The 17,490-nt window shown below is 39.6% G+C and overlaps 1 protein-coding gene across 1 annotated transcript in view; it reads right to left on the reverse strand.

The window, feature by feature from the left end:
* The window catches only part of LOC307164498 (protein mono-ADP-ribosyltransferase PARP4-like), a 33,654-nt gene that overhangs the window by 5,228 nt on the left and 10,936 nt on the right, over window positions 1-17,490 (reverse strand). Inside the window, exons 6-29 of the mRNA XM_079881415.1 lie at window positions 15,102-15,200; window positions 14,831-14,989; window positions 14,580-14,717; window positions 14,331-14,489; window positions 14,044-14,195; window positions 13,832-13,963; window positions 13,128-13,226; window positions 12,825-13,011; window positions 12,582-12,729; window positions 12,114-12,256; window positions 11,363-11,494; window positions 11,187-11,273; window positions 10,933-11,097; window positions 10,794-10,837; window positions 7,367-7,445; window positions 7,110-7,247; window positions 6,779-6,986; window positions 6,544-6,614; window positions 6,025-6,212; window positions 5,841-5,940; window positions 5,558-5,728; window positions 5,012-5,092; window positions 4,788-4,868; window positions 4,599-4,694 (exon numbers count right to left, since the gene is read on the reverse strand). Coding sequence (XP_079737541.1) covers window positions 4,599-4,694; window positions 4,788-4,868; window positions 5,012-5,092; window positions 5,558-5,728; window positions 5,841-5,940; window positions 6,025-6,212; window positions 6,544-6,614; window positions 6,779-6,986; window positions 7,110-7,247; window positions 7,367-7,445; window positions 10,794-10,837; window positions 10,933-11,097; window positions 11,187-11,273; window positions 11,363-11,494; window positions 12,114-12,256; window positions 12,582-12,729; window positions 12,825-13,011; window positions 13,128-13,226; window positions 13,832-13,963; window positions 14,044-14,195; window positions 14,331-14,489; window positions 14,580-14,717; window positions 14,831-14,989; window positions 15,102-15,200 — 3,057 coding nt within the window. The remainder of the gene's footprint in view (window positions 1-4,598; window positions 4,695-4,787; window positions 4,869-5,011; window positions 5,093-5,557; window positions 5,729-5,840; window positions 5,941-6,024; window positions 6,213-6,543; window positions 6,615-6,778; window positions 6,987-7,109; window positions 7,248-7,366; window positions 7,446-10,793; window positions 10,838-10,932; window positions 11,098-11,186; window positions 11,274-11,362; window positions 11,495-12,113; window positions 12,257-12,581; window positions 12,730-12,824; window positions 13,012-13,127; window positions 13,227-13,831; window positions 13,964-14,043; window positions 14,196-14,330; window positions 14,490-14,579; window positions 14,718-14,830; window positions 14,990-15,101; window positions 15,201-17,490) is intronic.

A 17,490-nucleotide genomic window follows, 5' to 3' on the forward strand; every position in this document is an offset into this window, starting at 1 on the left:
TGGGCGTTTTATTATTCTTAGAGGACAGATTAATGGAGTTTGTTTGATTTTGGCCAATGTATATGGCCCTAATTGGGATGATGAGGCTTTTTTCAAAAAAGTTTTGTTTTCCCTCCCTGATTTGAACTCAGTCAGCTAATTCTGGGTGGGGATTTTAACTGCTGCTTAGACCCTCTTTTAGACCGTTCCTCATCTAGGCCATGTGCACAGTCTAAGTCCAGCAGGACGATTCAGTTATTCATGGAGCAGTATGCTATTTCTGATGTTTGGCGTTTTTTTAATTCTAGCACAAAACAGTTTTCTTTCTTTTCCCCTGTACATCATACTTTCTCCCGCATTGATTACTTTCTTGTTGATAACAAATTGCTTCCATTGATTAGCTCATGTATCTATAATACTATTGTTATTTCAGACCATGCTGCTGTTACATTTGACCTCGCTTTACCAAGCCTTTCAATGTCCCGGTCTCCTTGGCGTTTTAACTCTCTGCTTCTCAATGATTCTAATTTTATTTCTGTCATTAAAGGGGGGGTGAAATGCTCTCCTGTTAATCTTGAGTACCTATAGAGTAGTATTGCATCCTTCATATCTCCAAAAAGTCTTTAGTTTTATTATATTTATAAAAGAAAGATAGGCTGTACCGAGTCTTTCCGGAAAAAAACGAGCGTCTGGAGGCGGGCCGTGTGGGCGAAGCCAGAGCCATAGAGAGAATCCGTCGATCTGGGCTTTGTTTATAAAACATTCATCGTCGAAATGCAGGGAACAAACAGTCTACACACAACTCGTTTTTGCCCCGGAAAAAAACAATCTGCATCCACTGTTCCTAACGCTGGGTTCTTTGGGAAGCTGAACATGGTAAGCTTTCCCTCACATCCAAAAACACACTTTGGAGACACTATGCAGCGCTGCCGATGATTTCCTGTTGAAGCGCGTTGATGTGCGCGGTCTCGCTCTCCTCTAGTCGACGTGTGCGCGGCCGCGCTTTTCCGGGAGAAATGCTCATATAAGGAGTTGCACTCTGATCTACGTCATTAGATCCACGGTCGAAAAAAAAAACAGCCGAAACTTGTACCAACCCGGAAGTAAGATTTTCGGCACAGAAATTCTCCGTTATTCGTCCAAAATATTTTTTTCTCTTTAATATCTCTTTAACACTGTAAACAACTCTGAATACATGAAACACCATTGTACCCCCCCTTTAATGATCGTATTGACCTTTTTATCTCCACAAATATTTCCCCTGGTGTTTCAGCTAAGACAATTTGGGAGGCATGTAAGGCTTATTTAAGGGGAGAAATAATTTCATATTCGGCTTATAAGAGAAAAATAATCAATGAAAGGAGAGCTAATCTTTTAAATACTTTGGCAGACCTCCAGTCTAATTGTGTTAATTCTACAAACTCGGATGACTTTGTTAAATTTCTGACAACAAAGACAGAGTTCGACTTACTACAAATGAGGCAACTGAAGCTCTACATAAGACTCATTGCAATTATTATGAATTCGGTGATAAATCAAGTAAATTGCTCGCCCATCAGTTGCGTCAGTCTGCTGCTTCACATCTCATTACTCAAATTTCCACCTCTGATGGGTCTTCAGTTAATCCATTAACTATTAATAATGAGTTCAGGAATTTTTATTCCTCGTTATATACTTCGGAAAGTATAGCTGAAGTAGCCCAATTCGACAATTTTTTCAATTCCTTCAATATGCCCTGCATTGATCCTGATATCTCCTCGAATTTGATAGGCCCTCTTACATTGAACGAAATTAAGTCTGCTCTTAGTCTAATGCAGAATGGCACATGCCCAGGGCCGGATGGCTTCCCTGCTGAATTTTTCAAAACATTTTCTGACAAATTATCACCTCTTTTACTTAACATCGATGAGTCTTACAGCTCAGGTATTCTCCCTCATTCCTTACGGCAGGCTATCATTTCTCTAATTCTCAAAAAAGATAAAGATCCTTCTCAGTGCAGCAACTATCGCCCCATCTCCTTACTTTGTTCAGATGTGAAATTATTAGCTAAAGTCCTAGTAAGACGCCTGGAGGTGGTCCTTCCAACTATAATTTCTACTGACCAAACTGGCTTTATTAAAAATAGACATTCTTTTCATAATATTAGACGCCTTTTTAATATTCTCTATTCTTCTTCTTTAAATGAAACACCAGAGTTAGTTATTTCCATGGATGCTGAGAAGGCGTTCGATAGAGTCGAGTGGCACTATTTGTTTTATACACTGAAGAAATTTGGCTTTCCTGATCAGTTTATATCTTGGATTAGGCTTTTATATACTTCTCCCTTGGCCTGTGTTCAAACTAATAATAACTATTCTGAGTATTTCTCCCTCGGTCGCGGGACTAGACAAGGTTGCCCACTTTCCCCCCTTTTGTTTGCAATAGCCATTGAGCCTTTGGCAATCGCTCTAAGATCCAGTGCGATGGCTGGCATTCAGAGGGGAGGGTTGGAGCATAAGCTATCTTTGTACGCAGATGATCTTCTCTTATATGTCTCTGAGCCTGGTACTTCCATTCCCTTGGTGCTTGATTTGCTAATGGATTTTGGCCTAATCTCAGGCTATAAGTTAAATTTGAGTAAAAGTGAACTAATGCCCATCAACACAGCTGCCTTGAACTATCCATTAGCATCCCTACCTTTTAGATCTTCCTTACACAGTTTTAGATATTTGGGCATAAATGTGACAAAAAACTTTTCAGACTTATTTGTCCATAATTTTGTCCCACTGCTTAATCGTCTATCTCAGGATTTTAATCATTGGTCTCTCCTTCCTATATCCCTGATTGGTAGGGTTAATTGTATTAAGATGAGCGTACTCCCTAAATTTTTATATTTATTTCAGTGTATTCCTATCTTTATTCCAAAGTCTTTTTTTGTTACACTCGACAGCTCTATTTATAGTTTTCTTTGGAATAAAAAGACCCCAAAGATTCGAAAAGGCATTCTGCAGAAGACAAAACAATTAGGTGGTCTAGCTCTTCCTAATTTTCTAATATATTACTGGGCAGCAAATATACGCACCACTCTTTACTGGTTCCAGCCAAACAACTCTGTCAACTCCCCATCTTGGCTGCATATCGAGAATGCCTCATGTAAATCATCTTCCCTGGCGGCTCTTTTATGCCTCCCATACACATTGTCCCCAATGAAATATTCAAATAATATAATTGTTAAAAACAGTCTTAAAATCTGGGCCCAATTTTTGCCACATTTTGGTCTTCATAATACCCCCCTGTTATCCCCAATACATTCTAACCCGTTGTTTTACCCCTCCATTTTAGACCGTGCTTACACCTCTTGGAGAGACCTTGGGTTGGTTTCTATTGCTGACCTTTACATCGATGGTGTTTTTGCCTCTTTTGAACAGTTGACTTCTCAGTTTAATATTTCCAAAAAACATTTTTTCAGATATTTACAAATTCGAGATTTTGTACAAAAAAAAATGGTCAACTTTCCAAATGCACCTCTCCCTTCAGATTTAGACACCATTCTAGGTGTGGATCCTTGTACTAAAGGGTCAATTTGTAAATTAGTGAATATAATTGTTCAATTGCAATCTTCTTCTGATGATTTACGCCTTGTCTGGTCCCAAGACATCAGTACTGAGATTAACGAGGAGACATGGAGGGCAGTCCTGAACAGGGTTTACTCCTCTTCCCTCTGCGCACGTCACAGGCTAATACAGTGCAAGGTGGTTCATAGAGCCCACTGGTCGAAGACCAGGTTAGCACGCATTAACCCGTCTATTGACTCTGAGTGTGACAGGTGTCATTCTGGTTCAGGCACTTTAATTCACATGTTCTGGTCCTGCCCTGCCCTGCCTTCCTTTTGGAGACATATTTTTGTCTCATTGTCAGCCATCACTTCGGCGGATATCCCACTCTGTCCAGTCACAGCTTTATTTGGGGTTTTGCCGCCTGGCCATTCTTTGCCTTCTCACTTTTCAGATTTTGTAGCCTTTCTGACTCTTTTAGCTAGGCGTTTAATTCTATTGAATTGGAAAAGCCCTCACCCTCCATCTTACACTCGCTGGATAAGAGATGTTCTTTATTTTATGAAACTGGAGAAAATTAGATACTCTCTTCACCGACCTAGCACCATTTTCATCAAGCTTTGGCAACCCCTTTGTGAACATATCAAAACTCTCCAGCTTGACCCTGCTCTTTGTGTGTGATCCCCTTATCTCCCCCCACATCCTTCACCAATCTAGATGTTGATACTAATTTTGTATTGCCTGGCCAATACACTGCTATGTTTACTGTTACTGTATGTGATTGTACTGTACTCTTTATTTATTTATTTATTTAATTTTTTTTTTTTTTTTTGAGGGGGAAATAACCCTCAGTGCATCTTCTCTCTGTAATGGTTTGTGTATTTTCATCTTCCCCTGTTTCTGTAAATTTTGTATATATATATAATTTATTTATTTATTTTGTATTTTTATTATTATTTTTTATTATTTTTTGTATTTTTATTTTTGTATTTTTTGTAATGGTTTAAATTGTATAAATAAATCATAAAAAAAAAAAAAAGAATGAATGATCTGAACACATAACCCCTACATTATCAGCAATCATACCCTCTCTTCGATGGCGACAAAGCTTGTGAACTGGGACAAGATGGAGAACTCTTTACTGAGCTCAATGATGTAGGACTTCAGCTCTGCTTTCTTCCCCTGATAGAGAGATACAAGACAGCAAGTCAAGTTCTTCTGATAGCAAATTTGCCAGTTCTATTAAAAACAGCAACAATCAGTAAAATATTGTACCTCATGTTCTGCTTCACTGTTGCCTAGAATGCCATCTTCATAGTCTCTGATGATCGCTCTTGCTGTTAACTTGTGAAGGAACTACACACACACACACACACCCACGCACACACGCACACACACACACACACACACACACACACACACACACACACACAAACACACACACGATCAAAAATTGATGATATTTCAGATTATATTAACTATTTAAGATGTTCACTCACAGTTCCTTTTGTCTTTTGTAGTTCTGTGGTGGAAACCATTGTTTTGATCTCCTGCCCACTCAAATCACCAAACAGTGTGGCCTAAAAGTGTGAATATTACACAATTAAAAATTTACAGCAGAAATTAACATACCTATATGAAGAACAATATTTAATTACTTTCATTTATAGTATGCAACAATATAACTATACTGACGAAATAATCGTCAATATTTACCAACTGTACATACTGTATATTTAAAAATATTTTAATATCAAAAATGCCATACAAAATCTTCATGAACATGATAATGCACACAAACTGTTGATTCAGGGCTTTGAATGTATTTTATGAAACAGTTGGAAATAATTCATCATCAAATTCTAACTTTAATAGTAAAAAATACTAAAATAATAGCTACATTCGTAATGTTTCTTAATTTTACAGTTTTAGAAAAATCTTTCAGATATACTGTGAATTTTACAATATATTACTCAGTCTGAACTACAATAAACAACAACCATCTGCAACACAATCAGATCAGCTGGTAAATAGCGCAGGTCTACCTGAGTGCAGTTCGGCACAAAGCCGTATATGAGAGTGTGACAGTCACTGAAGAGGCCGTGAAGCTGTGAGGGGGCTTGAACAGGAGGAGGCGCTGTGGGATTAAACTGCTGCCACTTCACTGCCACTGATCTGCAGCCTGGAGACTCCATACGCTGAACCTGAGCACGCACCTGAAATTACCAGCAAATCTGGTGAAGTGAAGCCTCAGAGCAGCCCATGTTGAACTGATAATGTTCCCTTTTTCTAAATAAAAACAACAATACAATAAACTGCGTGATTCACCTTCTCTGCCCAAGTGTGTTTCATCTTTGTATCAAAAAATTCACATGTTCCTCCCCCTGCTTGAGCCAAAGCTCTGAGCATATGACGATTAGCTGTCAAGCTAGACAAACACAAACACAAACTGTAGGTTCAGAAATGAACTGAAGTGTTAAAGAGATTTGTGTTGAACTCTTCAAAGGCAGACCTGAGTCCACAGGTGAAGAGGCGCGTGTGGCAGGAGTTTTCTCGGACCAGCTGTAGGGTCAGAGGCTGGTTCTGAACATGTCCATCAGAGAGCAGAAGGATGTTCCTCACGCCCCGGCTGGGAGACAGAAGGCTCAGGCTCTGGAGAGGCCGCCACAGCTCAGTGCCGCCACCAGCGCCACTACAGGACTGAAGAGACCACACATGCAATGACATGAACATGAACTTTAGTGATTAACCAAGGGCTCAAGGTTTAGCTGGTTAATGTGGTACAGTTACACCCTGCTGGATGATGCTGTAACTACAACATTATGGTGGCAAAACATCTCGCTCTAGTCTAGTTGGAACTGAGTGTCCATGAGCAACAACTGAAAAGCTGAAATGAAGTGAAGATGATGCATAATGTGAATCGAATGATGTCTCCTGATGGAAGAAGCCAAAAAACCTGAAGAATATCTCAATATGCCTCCTTTCCAAGCCAAGAAACACTCATCTTTAACCATTTTTAAACATTACTCACCATTATAAATGTTCTGGCTGGTTCAGATGCTTCATCTAAAGGCACTGGTGCAGGAAAAGCTTCCTTGTAATCTTAAAAACAAATATTTTAAGATTAACACTGTGTGAATGAAGTACCAGCATATAATGTTCTTCACCCATAATGCTTCACTGTGAAACACAAGAATAATAGGGAAATGAAAGTGTCTACAAGATGATCACTAGAACAACAGCAGACTGTTTCAGTGAGCACTAACCAGTGCTGAAAGAGATGATGTTGATCTTCAGGGAGCGGTCCAGAGATTTAAGGACTTGAAGGGCAATCCTGCGGGCGTTCAGCATGGCGTCTCCCCGCATGGACTTGGACGAGTCCAGTAGAATGACCACATCGCTTACACTGGACGGATCTCCAGAGCTGGAAACCCCGCTTGACTTAAAGTCTGGATAAAACACCAGCATGCAGGCCTGTAGGGATCAGAGAGTGTCAGAGAACGACCTTTCTGTGTGTTTTATAGATCAGGCCATGTGAAAGAAAAAGAGGCATTTTTGTCTGCAATATGAATCAGATGTGACTGATTATTTCATTACCTGACTATATTTATCTGGATGGTTCTCGACCAACATCCTGGGCATGTGGATATTAGAAAGACTGAAGTACACCTGTAACCCTTCAGATCCAAGAGTCTGTCCCGGTAACGTGCTGAGCATTGCCTTACAGTCGGTCATCTGAACGGGAAAAACACTGATACTGTTAATAATACTGTTCATAACCAAATATGTTTTATTTCCTTTGGAGAACACAACAAGTATTTAGTAAGACAATCCACAAAAATAAGTAAAATAACCTTGGATTTGAAATAGTGTGAAGAACTCAAGTTGATGATCTCGTAAGGCATTTCAATGGACATAGAGAGAGAAAACTCCCTGAAGAAAGAGGGAACGAATGAAAGAGATTGTGATATTATAAAGACAACGTGGTTTGCTAAATTAAATAATTAGGGGCCAAGCCCCGAAGGGGCAAGGCACCTATTGTATCTGTTAGTTTTCTTATTATTATTCCTCCTCTGGAAGTCTATGGCAGCCCTATGAACCGTACATAGGAAAATGATGAAATTTGGCACAGTGATAGAGATGGCCATGAATAGTTGGACCAAATTTGGTGTCTCTAGGACCAACTCTATAGCGCCACCACCAGTTAAAAAATTCAACATTAAAATGGTTATAACTTTTGAACCCTTTGATCTAGAGACATGAAACTTAGTACACCTGATTAATCTCATCATGCTGATCAGAACCAATATCTTACATTAAGACTCCACCCATTACAGTAGTAGCCATTTTGAAAAGTACAGTATTCAGTTTTTTCGCTACTCCTCCTTCAAAATTGGTCTAATTTTGTCCAAACATATGCTCAAATGATCTTTGGACTGAGCCGCACAGAAGTGAGTGAACAGATTTTTTTTATTAATCTCTGTTCAAAAGTTATGATGTCGCAAACTTAACAAGGTCCACCCAAAATCGGCTAAGAGGCTGTATCTCGGCCAAAGTTTGATCAATCGAAACGAAAATTGGTACACTTCATCGGAAGCACGATCTGAGGTTCCTTGCCAAAGTTGGGAACAGCGCCGCCTACAGGTCATGAGATATGAAAAATTGCTATTTTGTCCAATAACTTTTGAACAGTTTGTCAGAAAATCATAAATGTGGTATCTATGGATTCCTTGCATCATGCCGAATCCCTGGATGCCGAATTATCCAAGATCGGATGAACCACGTGTCCGCCATTTTGAATTTTGTTATAATTTGCAATAACTTTTAAACTATTTGACATATCTTCACAAAATTTAGTATGGATCATCGACTTAATGTCCTGAAGGTCCATGAGAAGATTGAGCACAGCGCCACCTAGTGTTCCAGAGATATAAGGTATTTTGCAAAAACGCTTATAACTCTTGAAAACATTGTTCAAATTTTGATTTCTTTATGTCACTACGTTCTTTGGCTTATGCCGATTCCGACGACATCTAATTTGTCATTTTCCAACAATGTGACTGTCCGCCATATTGGAACAAATGAAAAACAGTTTTTTCGCTACTCCTCTTTCAAATCTTGCTCAATTTTGCCCAAATTTTGATCAGATGTTCTTTGGAGTAAGCCGCACAGAAGTGAGTGAACAGATTTTTGATATTCGCTACCGTTCTCAAGATATTCGTCTCCAAAGTTGACCTAGCCTGTGTTTGTTGCCTTATGCTTGTTAGCTTAGCATAATCATTGGTTAGCATGCTAACCAGATGCCATTCTTTCTAATGTGGCTCTTCAGCTATCAGGATAGCCATAAGCTACATTAGCATAGCATGCTAATCTGGTTAACTTGCTTTTGTGTGCTCATTCTTACACTGAAGCTTCTCCTCTGCAGCATTGTAAAACAAGTCCTCTGGGTGGCGCAATCGGTTCAACCATGCGTCTCGAATCTCGAACCATTGCGGTCGTGGGTTCAAGACCAGTGTGGGGCAACTTTAGCCTGACTTCGTTATACTCATATTCTAGTCAGAATGTGAGTCTGAGACTGCTCCATAGAGATTTGATTATGGGGCGTGTCTCAACCGAACCAGGAAAAAAAAAAAACTCTGCACTCAATTGGATAGACCTACAACCAGTCAGAGCAACGGAGTAAATGACGCATGTTCTTCATTCATATTTTCAACCAACAAAATGTCGCGGCTCTCTGTTCCTCTTTTAAAATGAATGCGCTGTGGATATCTTCTATAACAGACGCGATGGCGGAATCTACACATGATGTTTCATAAACAAAGTTCGGGAGAAGCACGTACAAATAATCAATCCAATCAACTTGTCATCAAACAATACCATGTCTAACGTTACCCTATATCAGCATGAGGAAGCATATTCACTCTGTCAACTTACCTAACACTCCTTGACAGTTTTTCAGCATCCCTCCACCACCCCGAATCCTCACTCTTGTCTTGTTCTCTCACAACCAGGAACACGGGGGAGTATGGCTACCGAGCCCACAGCCCTCGGACAGCACGTCATATACGCATTTAGTCTATCTGACTTATTTGTGTGAAATCTTATAGGCTATAAGCATTTATTCTATCTGACTTATTTGTAAATGTGAACTCGTGAAATCTCAATTCTCCAGCTGCACTCGTCTTTGTTGTAAACTAATTCAAATCAAGCACTCTTTGGTGACGTAGGTGATTACGTTACCGTTGCTCATCTGTCCATCATCGTATAAAGCCCGCCCTGACAATTTGATTGGTCCGAACAATTTTTGTTCGGGCATAATAGCTCCTCAACGGAGCGAGTCCAGACCGAACTTCCCGACCAAAAAATATTGTGGGCGGGGTTCGGGCTGGCACCCAGGCTAGGGCAACTTTGAAATTGTGTATAAATTGGAATTTGAGCTCCTTTATTATCTGGGTAAGAGCTGTACTAATGTTTCTTACAGTGGGATTAGATGAGATCAAATTTAACAAGGTTGACCCAAAATTGGTTCAGAGGCTGTAATTTGTGAACCGTTTGTCACAAAATCATAAAATTGGTGTCTATCGATTCCTTGCGTCATGTCGAATCCGAGGATATCTATTTTGCCAGGATTGGATGTACCACGTCATAAGCCATAAGCTACATCAGCATTAAGATAGCTTAGCATGCTAATCTGGTTAACTTGCTTTTGTGTGCTCATTCTTACACTGAATGCTCTCCTCTGCAGCTTGTAACTCTATGTCCTCTAAGTGGCGCAAGCTGTTAATCCATGTGCTTTGAGTCCCAAACCATTCTGGTTGGGGGTTCGAATCCTTCGTAGGATGACTACATAAAATTGTGTATTATGTCAAGTCGATTCTTGTATTCAAGCATTCTACTAATCTTTTGCTCTTCTGGCTCCGCATTGTGCTACAGCGATTCTACCTTCAACATCTTAAGTCTCTGTAAAATTATTAAGCAAACCACAGTGTATGAGTGTAAACCAAATACTAAGTAAAGCAAAAGGCTTTAACTTTGAAGATTGTTAAATCATTTCCAATGTGTAGCAAATGTTAAACCATGTGAATTGTGCAATGTTCAAAAGATTCCTAGTAAAAAATAATGTATCCAAACAAGCCAAACAACCAGAAGGGCTTGGCCCCGGAAAGGCTGCTTGCAACTTTAATTGAATTTAATATTGTAAATAATCAGCAGATGCATTTAGATTTTTAGTAAATCTTTAGTGAATATCCCTGTGAATTCCCCAGCGTTTGAGACTCTCACCCCTCTGACTGAAGCTCCGTCACACCAATCTTTTCAACAGTTGCCTGAAATACAACAAAACTCTCAGTCAAAACACTGTAACTAACAGCAGCCCATACTGTAGTTTAACTACAGTGACTAAAGACCAATCGTGCCGTACCTGAGTTGTCAGATTAAGGGCGGCGCTCTGTTGCCATGGTGCCACGCTGCCAGCCAGTGAGAAGACTATAAAGCCTGATCTCACCACCAGCTCAGAGATGAACGTCACCTTGATCAAAACTGTGGCTCCGGGAGGAAGGTTCCCCACGCTGATAGTAAATACATCCTGCCTCACATAAACACATGACCTTAAAGAAGCCTTCTGATACATTATCACTCATGCATCAGAGAAAGAAACAGTAGTAAGTAACTCACAGGTGCATCCTGGTCCATCAGGTAGGCTCCATGGCCTTTCTCTATGGCTTGCTTGTACTCCTTACGAGCCTGCTCTTTTTCCTTTACCTACAGGACAAAGAAAGACATTGAAAACTGATGAGAAAGCAGTTATGAAGAGCAAAAGCTGCATTCGACAGATTCTGAATGACTTGTACCTTTCCAACGACATGTTTTCCATTGATAAAGGCTTCAAACCCACACACTGCTGCCGTCTCCTCCAGTGGAAATACGTACTTTGCTTCAATGGGAACAGCACTCTTGTTTGTGTAGGTCTGAAAAATGATGACCTGATGACACAAGGGCGTAGATTTGGTTTGAACATTGGGGGGGTTGAAGTTTGTGTCTGCATATTTTTCATGTGATCATGGTATAAATATTGGGGGGGTTGTAATGTATAGATTTAAATATTGGGGGGGTTATATCCCCCCCAACCCCCCCACAAATTACGCCCCTGTGATGACAGAACAGAGAAAGTTTTGGTTATGGTTACAGTTTGAAATTGTCATTATAATTTTGCTATGGTTCTTTCTTTTATTTTGTTAACCCTATTGGATTTTACTTTGAAGTTCTTGATCACCATGTCATGTCTTTGTTCCCTATTGCACGCCCTCACTGTCCATTGCTGTTTTGTTTTCATCTGCCTTAAAATTTAACAACAAATTTTTGACCACCCCTTATTTGCTGTCAGCCTCTTCATCACTAATTAAAATGTTCATATTTTTAATCATCATATTTTCTGATATTTCACTTATTCTATTTATCCTTTATTCTCACTTTTTATATTTCATAACATTGTTGAACACACGATTGACCTTAGCAGTGAGAGAAAACAGTGATGCTTTGATTGAAAAACACACAACTGCTTTGTATCGCTCATACACTCGCAGTCCAACTGTAGTATCACACCTGACACAGCAGGTCCATCAGCTTGCACCTCACATTGACAGCCTGAAGAGGAATTTTCTGACCATTGCTGTCCAGCAAACCTGCAGTCATCTCCTCCAGAGGGTTTTTAGTGGACTCCAAACCCTCACTGTCATCACTGGACACTAAAGAAACACATTAAACAAAACCAATGATCAATTTAACAAATCCAAATCAGAGCATTCAGCTTAACAGAGCATCAGATGTCCCTGAGGAATGATTTTTCCCTCCGCCATGTCAAAGTTCACAGTTAAAAGGCTGTTCTGCAGGACTCAAACTTGGGTCACCCAAAGTGCTGTAGCGCTATATATTAAAAGTGCTGCACACAACAATATGGGCTCCGCCATCATGTAATTTGATTACATTTTTAATGGATTTGACAGATCTACAACAGATTCCTCCACATACAAAAGCTCTTACTACATGTCCTGTTCACTGGACATTACTCACAGACGTCAGACGTGTCAGTGAGCTGTGTGAGCTCCACAACTGTGTCGATATGAGGCTGGAACTCTTTTAACTCGTCTCCCTCCAGAGTGTACTGAACCACATACTTCAGTCTGATCTGCTCTGTGTTATAGACAACGAACTCATCATCCTGTCAAATAGAAACCAGAACACACAAACACAAGAATCACATTAGATCCCAAAAACATGAACAGAATAATTGAGTACAGAGAAAATGACTAGCACCTCAAATTCAGAGAGTCTCTTCTTGGGTGTGCGGCGGACTCCGTGTACACTGTGGTAGCCGACAGGGGCGCAGGTCAAAGTGGTGTCTTTCTTCAGCAGGTCTTTGCAGCGACCCAACGCCACTTCACACACCAACAGCAGCCGAGAGCCGTCAGTTACACTGGGCTTGGAGTATTTCAAACTAGTGCTTTAACACAGAGCAGAAACTTACTGACTGGCTCAAGTCTTCAGTTGTCATGAAAGTGGAGTATTTATAAATCTGTCATAATTAAAGATTCCTGAATAATGCAAAAGACCACTGACTTTAGAGAGTCACTGAAGTAGATTCCTCCTCCAAGATTCCCGATATCCGTCCTCTCAATTCCATGCTGTTCGACTCCAACTCTGGGCAGCAGCAGACCTCTACATGGAATATTCCATTAAAAAATGTATATTTAATTAATTACATGATAAAACAAATAAGCAATCAAATGAATGACAATGAATTGCATTAACACTTGCTGAGAAAATCCCAAAAATGAACAAAAGACATTACATGATTATTGCAGAAGAGTAAATCATTGAATAGACATTACAATAAGTGATTTCTGTCAATTTATAGACAGATATTAGAGTTTTTTTCAGAGTTTTTCCGGGTTGGTCTACATTGTTTTAAGTAATGCTCATTTCCTCTATTTTTATGTTTAGATAAATTTGCCATAATTTATTAATCATTTAATAACATTTAATAAATGTATTAAAACTGGGTTTTAAACAGCATTTAAACTGGTTAAAATAAATGGTTAAATTTAATCTTATTACATTTAATGCAAATCTCAACAACAATGTCCATTTTTGTACATTATTATTTCTAAATTCACTTACTATCAGCCATATCAAGAATCATGGTTCAACCAAACCGACTGTATCTGTCTTCACTTGCTCCACCACAGTATATGGTCTGTCATAAACAGGTTTGTGTGGTTTTGTGTGTAGGTATGATTATTTTTTAAAGAAAATGCTCTTACCGTGACAGTATTCCAACAAAACTACTGGGACTGGTGGAGTGAAGGAGAGGCTTAATGTTTCCTAAATCCTCCCAAAACATTTGAAGCTCCACCCCTCTGCTTACACGCAGTATCTGCTGAATCTGAACAGGCCTGTAGTGGATACAAGATTAACACCATCATAATATATTCATGTTTGAACTTCAGACCACAGTGGTCACAATCAAGTTTACCTTTCCTGAAGCAGTTGAGAGACAACATGAAACTCAGGGTTTTGTGGTGGAACCCCCTCAATGCTGCACCTCAGAGCTCGATACTTTCCCAGAGACGAGGGCGACGGGCTTCCCAGAGTGGCTTCACTCACATTCAGAATGTCTCTTATCAGCTGAGGACGACAGAAGAGTTTAAAGTACCAGTCTGCACTGTGTGTGGAGTTAAAAATCCATATTGAAAAATCTACCAAAATCCCCAAGTATGAAGGAATCTATGTAACCATGTACTCTAATTGCATACATGTTACCTGACAAAGATCAAGTTTCTGAGACACAAGCTTGTGTTTGGAAGGAGGGTCGATCATTCTGAGGGGTAGAAGAGTGTTGACCTCCTCTAGCAGGGCCTTGACTTCATCCTCTTTCTGAGTCTTTTGTGCCTGCAGTAACAATCCCTCCACCCTGCTCACCTGCAACAGCACAGAGACATTAAACACACAACATTCCTGTGAGCTTCATGATTGGATGTGTGTGTGTGATTATCTAAGGCTCATTCTCACATCATTAAGGCTGATTTTGGAGACAGGGACTGTCAGGATGTTACTAAGGGAACCGAGAGCTTCGGTCCAAACCAGCTCCACAAAGGCGCCAACTTCCTGTGATAATGAGCTGCAGTTCAGCTTCTCCTCCAACAGAAGCTGCAAATCAAAAGAGTGAACTGATTTTACACTCATCGGACACGTTATATATGCACATACTGTACAGTATCAACTGAATAAAATAGATCTTCATAGATCTGTTTCTGTGTAACCTGCTGCAGGCTGTAGGACGCCAAGCGTTCAACCTCAGGAGGAAGCGTGTGAGTTCTTGTGAATCCCTGCGTCTCCATCTCCTTCATCAGCAGCAGATACGCTTCCACAGCATCCTCAGACGTCACGCAGTACACAAGCTTGTCCTGCACCACTGCGCTCTACAATGAGAGAGTGTCAAGACATGTCAAGAGTTCATTACCTCTCTCACAGTATATGAGTCCTATGATAACAACATTTAAACAGTTCAAATGGTGTTCGAGATGACCAAACCTCAGCTTCACACAAGATTGAAGACAACACACGATACTGCTGGCCTTTTCGTCCTCTGGCACTCTGCAGCTCCAAAACAGACAAAGTCTTGGGTTTGACCTGCAACACAGACATGAAAACACCTTCAAACTCAGGCAGTGATGGAGGCTACAAGAATCACTTCAGGAATGTGTTAAACTGGTCATCATACATTTTATTACTATTTTATTCCCCCCCCCCCTAGATCCACTTATTATGTTTGTCAAATTTATGACCTATGGGTGTTGTGTGCATGTATGTCTGACTTCAGAGAGTTGTGGAAGTTGAAAGTAAGTCATTTTTGCAGTGTATTTTGAATAAATGGTCTACTTTGAGTACTGAAATGTACAGTGTGTTTTTCATAATACACTAACTCTTATAATTAAAAGATTAAGGGAAAATCGAAGGAACATTTTTTAAAGGGGGGGGGGGGTGAAATGCTATTTCATGCATACTGAGTTTTTTACACTGTTAAAGAGTTGGATTCCCATGCTAAACATGGACAAAGTTTAAAAAATTTAATTGTACGTTTGAAGGAGTATTTCTGTGCCAAAAATTGTCCTTCCGGTTTGTCACAAGTTTTGGAAAGTTTTTTTCGAGTATGGGTCTTCGTGACGTCAGCTGGGGCGGAATTTCCTTATATGGGTCCTAAGGGCACTTCTGCCGGAAGAACCGCGGGCGCGCGCGCACTCGTAGACCATAGCAAGATAGCGAAAGCAGTACGCCCATCAAAGCGCTCTGCTCGGCCTTTGGAAGTCAATGTCCCCAAAGAAGTGTGTTTTTGGTTGCCAGGGCAAGACAACCCTGCACATATTCCCAAAGAACCCAGCGTTAAGGCAGGGTTTATACAGAGATTCTTAAATTGAATTTACTACCTTTTTACCTCCTATTTTACTACCATCACAATATTTTTTACTACCAACATGGCTTCAAACTTCAACTGTAGCAGTGTTAAGTAAAGTGACAAGTAAAGACATGAAATATCTTTCCATCCATATTTTTTTCCAAAACGCTATAAATCCATCCATATTTTTTTCCAAAACGCTATTAATCCATCCATATTTTTTTCCAAAACGCTATTAATCCATCTTTTTTTTTTTCAAAAGCTATAAATCCATATTTTTTCCCCAAAAATGGATGGTTTGTCTTTTTATAAAGTATTTTGTCTTTTATTTCGTGTTTGCATTTGAGGAAAAAAACATGTTATGTAGCCTAACCGTTCGTTCTCCATTAAGGATGCTTTTAAAACTTTCACAGAGACATCAAACAGAAAACACAAAGCCTCTCTTTGAAACGAATTTCGTTTTGCATTAATTTTATCTTAATTTGAATCCATGTTTCATTATTTTGTATAATCACAACACGTTCAGACATGAACCGAAACTCAGCGTATAGGTAGCCTAGGCTACTCGCCTCACAGACCTAAACAAATTAGAAATTTCCTATATCTATTATCTACAGAAAGCTTGAAATTTCCACTTTTAAACAGAACCATTCAAAACTAAATAAAAGTAGGCTATAGGCTAATCCGTAAGAAATGCATTTTTCTCCGGCGCGTTCACTACTGCGAAGATCGCGAGTCAGTGTCAACTTCATCTTTGCAGCTGACACAGAAACACTTGTTTATTAATAAACAATTAAAATGTCATAATATTTTTTTTACAGCGTTTAGGTGCCGTTTATATGAACGCGTCACCACTGCATGAGAGAGAGAGAGAGAGAGAGAGAGAGAGAGAGAGAGAGAGAGAGACGCAAGGTCTCTCCCTCTCTGCCGTGCGCACGCTACACGGTTTGCATGCGCGCTTTTGCTCGCTTTAGTCTAGGCAGAATTTCTGAAAATGTGCTTATTTAAAGTGCTGGAGGCATTTTGTGATTATTTATATTATACAACATTTCTAAGGGTATTAAGGGGTGCTGAATCCAAATCTGCTGTATATGAAGCTCAAAAATGCCCCAAAATGCCTCAAAATTGAGAACTTCAAAATGGCCGCCACCACCAGGCTGAAATCTATTTTTCTGTATATATTTTTGACTAAACAAGGTACAAACATGAAATAAATGTGCTTTTGTACATTTTCCTACATGGGCAATTCAATGCCATATTCAGATTTGAGATGTAATGTGAAGAAACTGCTTAGATATTGCAAAAATAGTTGTTTTTAACTTTGAATAATTACTCAGTTAACCCATTTAATCCCGAATTTTTCTCAGAAACAAAAATATCCAAATCATGTGTCATTAGTATCCCTTTGAAACAATCAATCATAATTTTTTTAAATTTTCATGGAAAAGTGTGTGAAAAAGTGTGTTTTATGATCGGTCACAATTGTGACCGGTGGGATACTGTGTTGTATCAACCATTGGACAGACT

This window comes from Squalius cephalus (genome assembly GCF_949319135.1).
Source record: "Squalius cephalus genome assembly, chromosome: 9".
NCBI lineage: Eukaryota > Metazoa > Chordata > Actinopteri > Cypriniformes > Leuciscidae > Squalius > Squalius cephalus.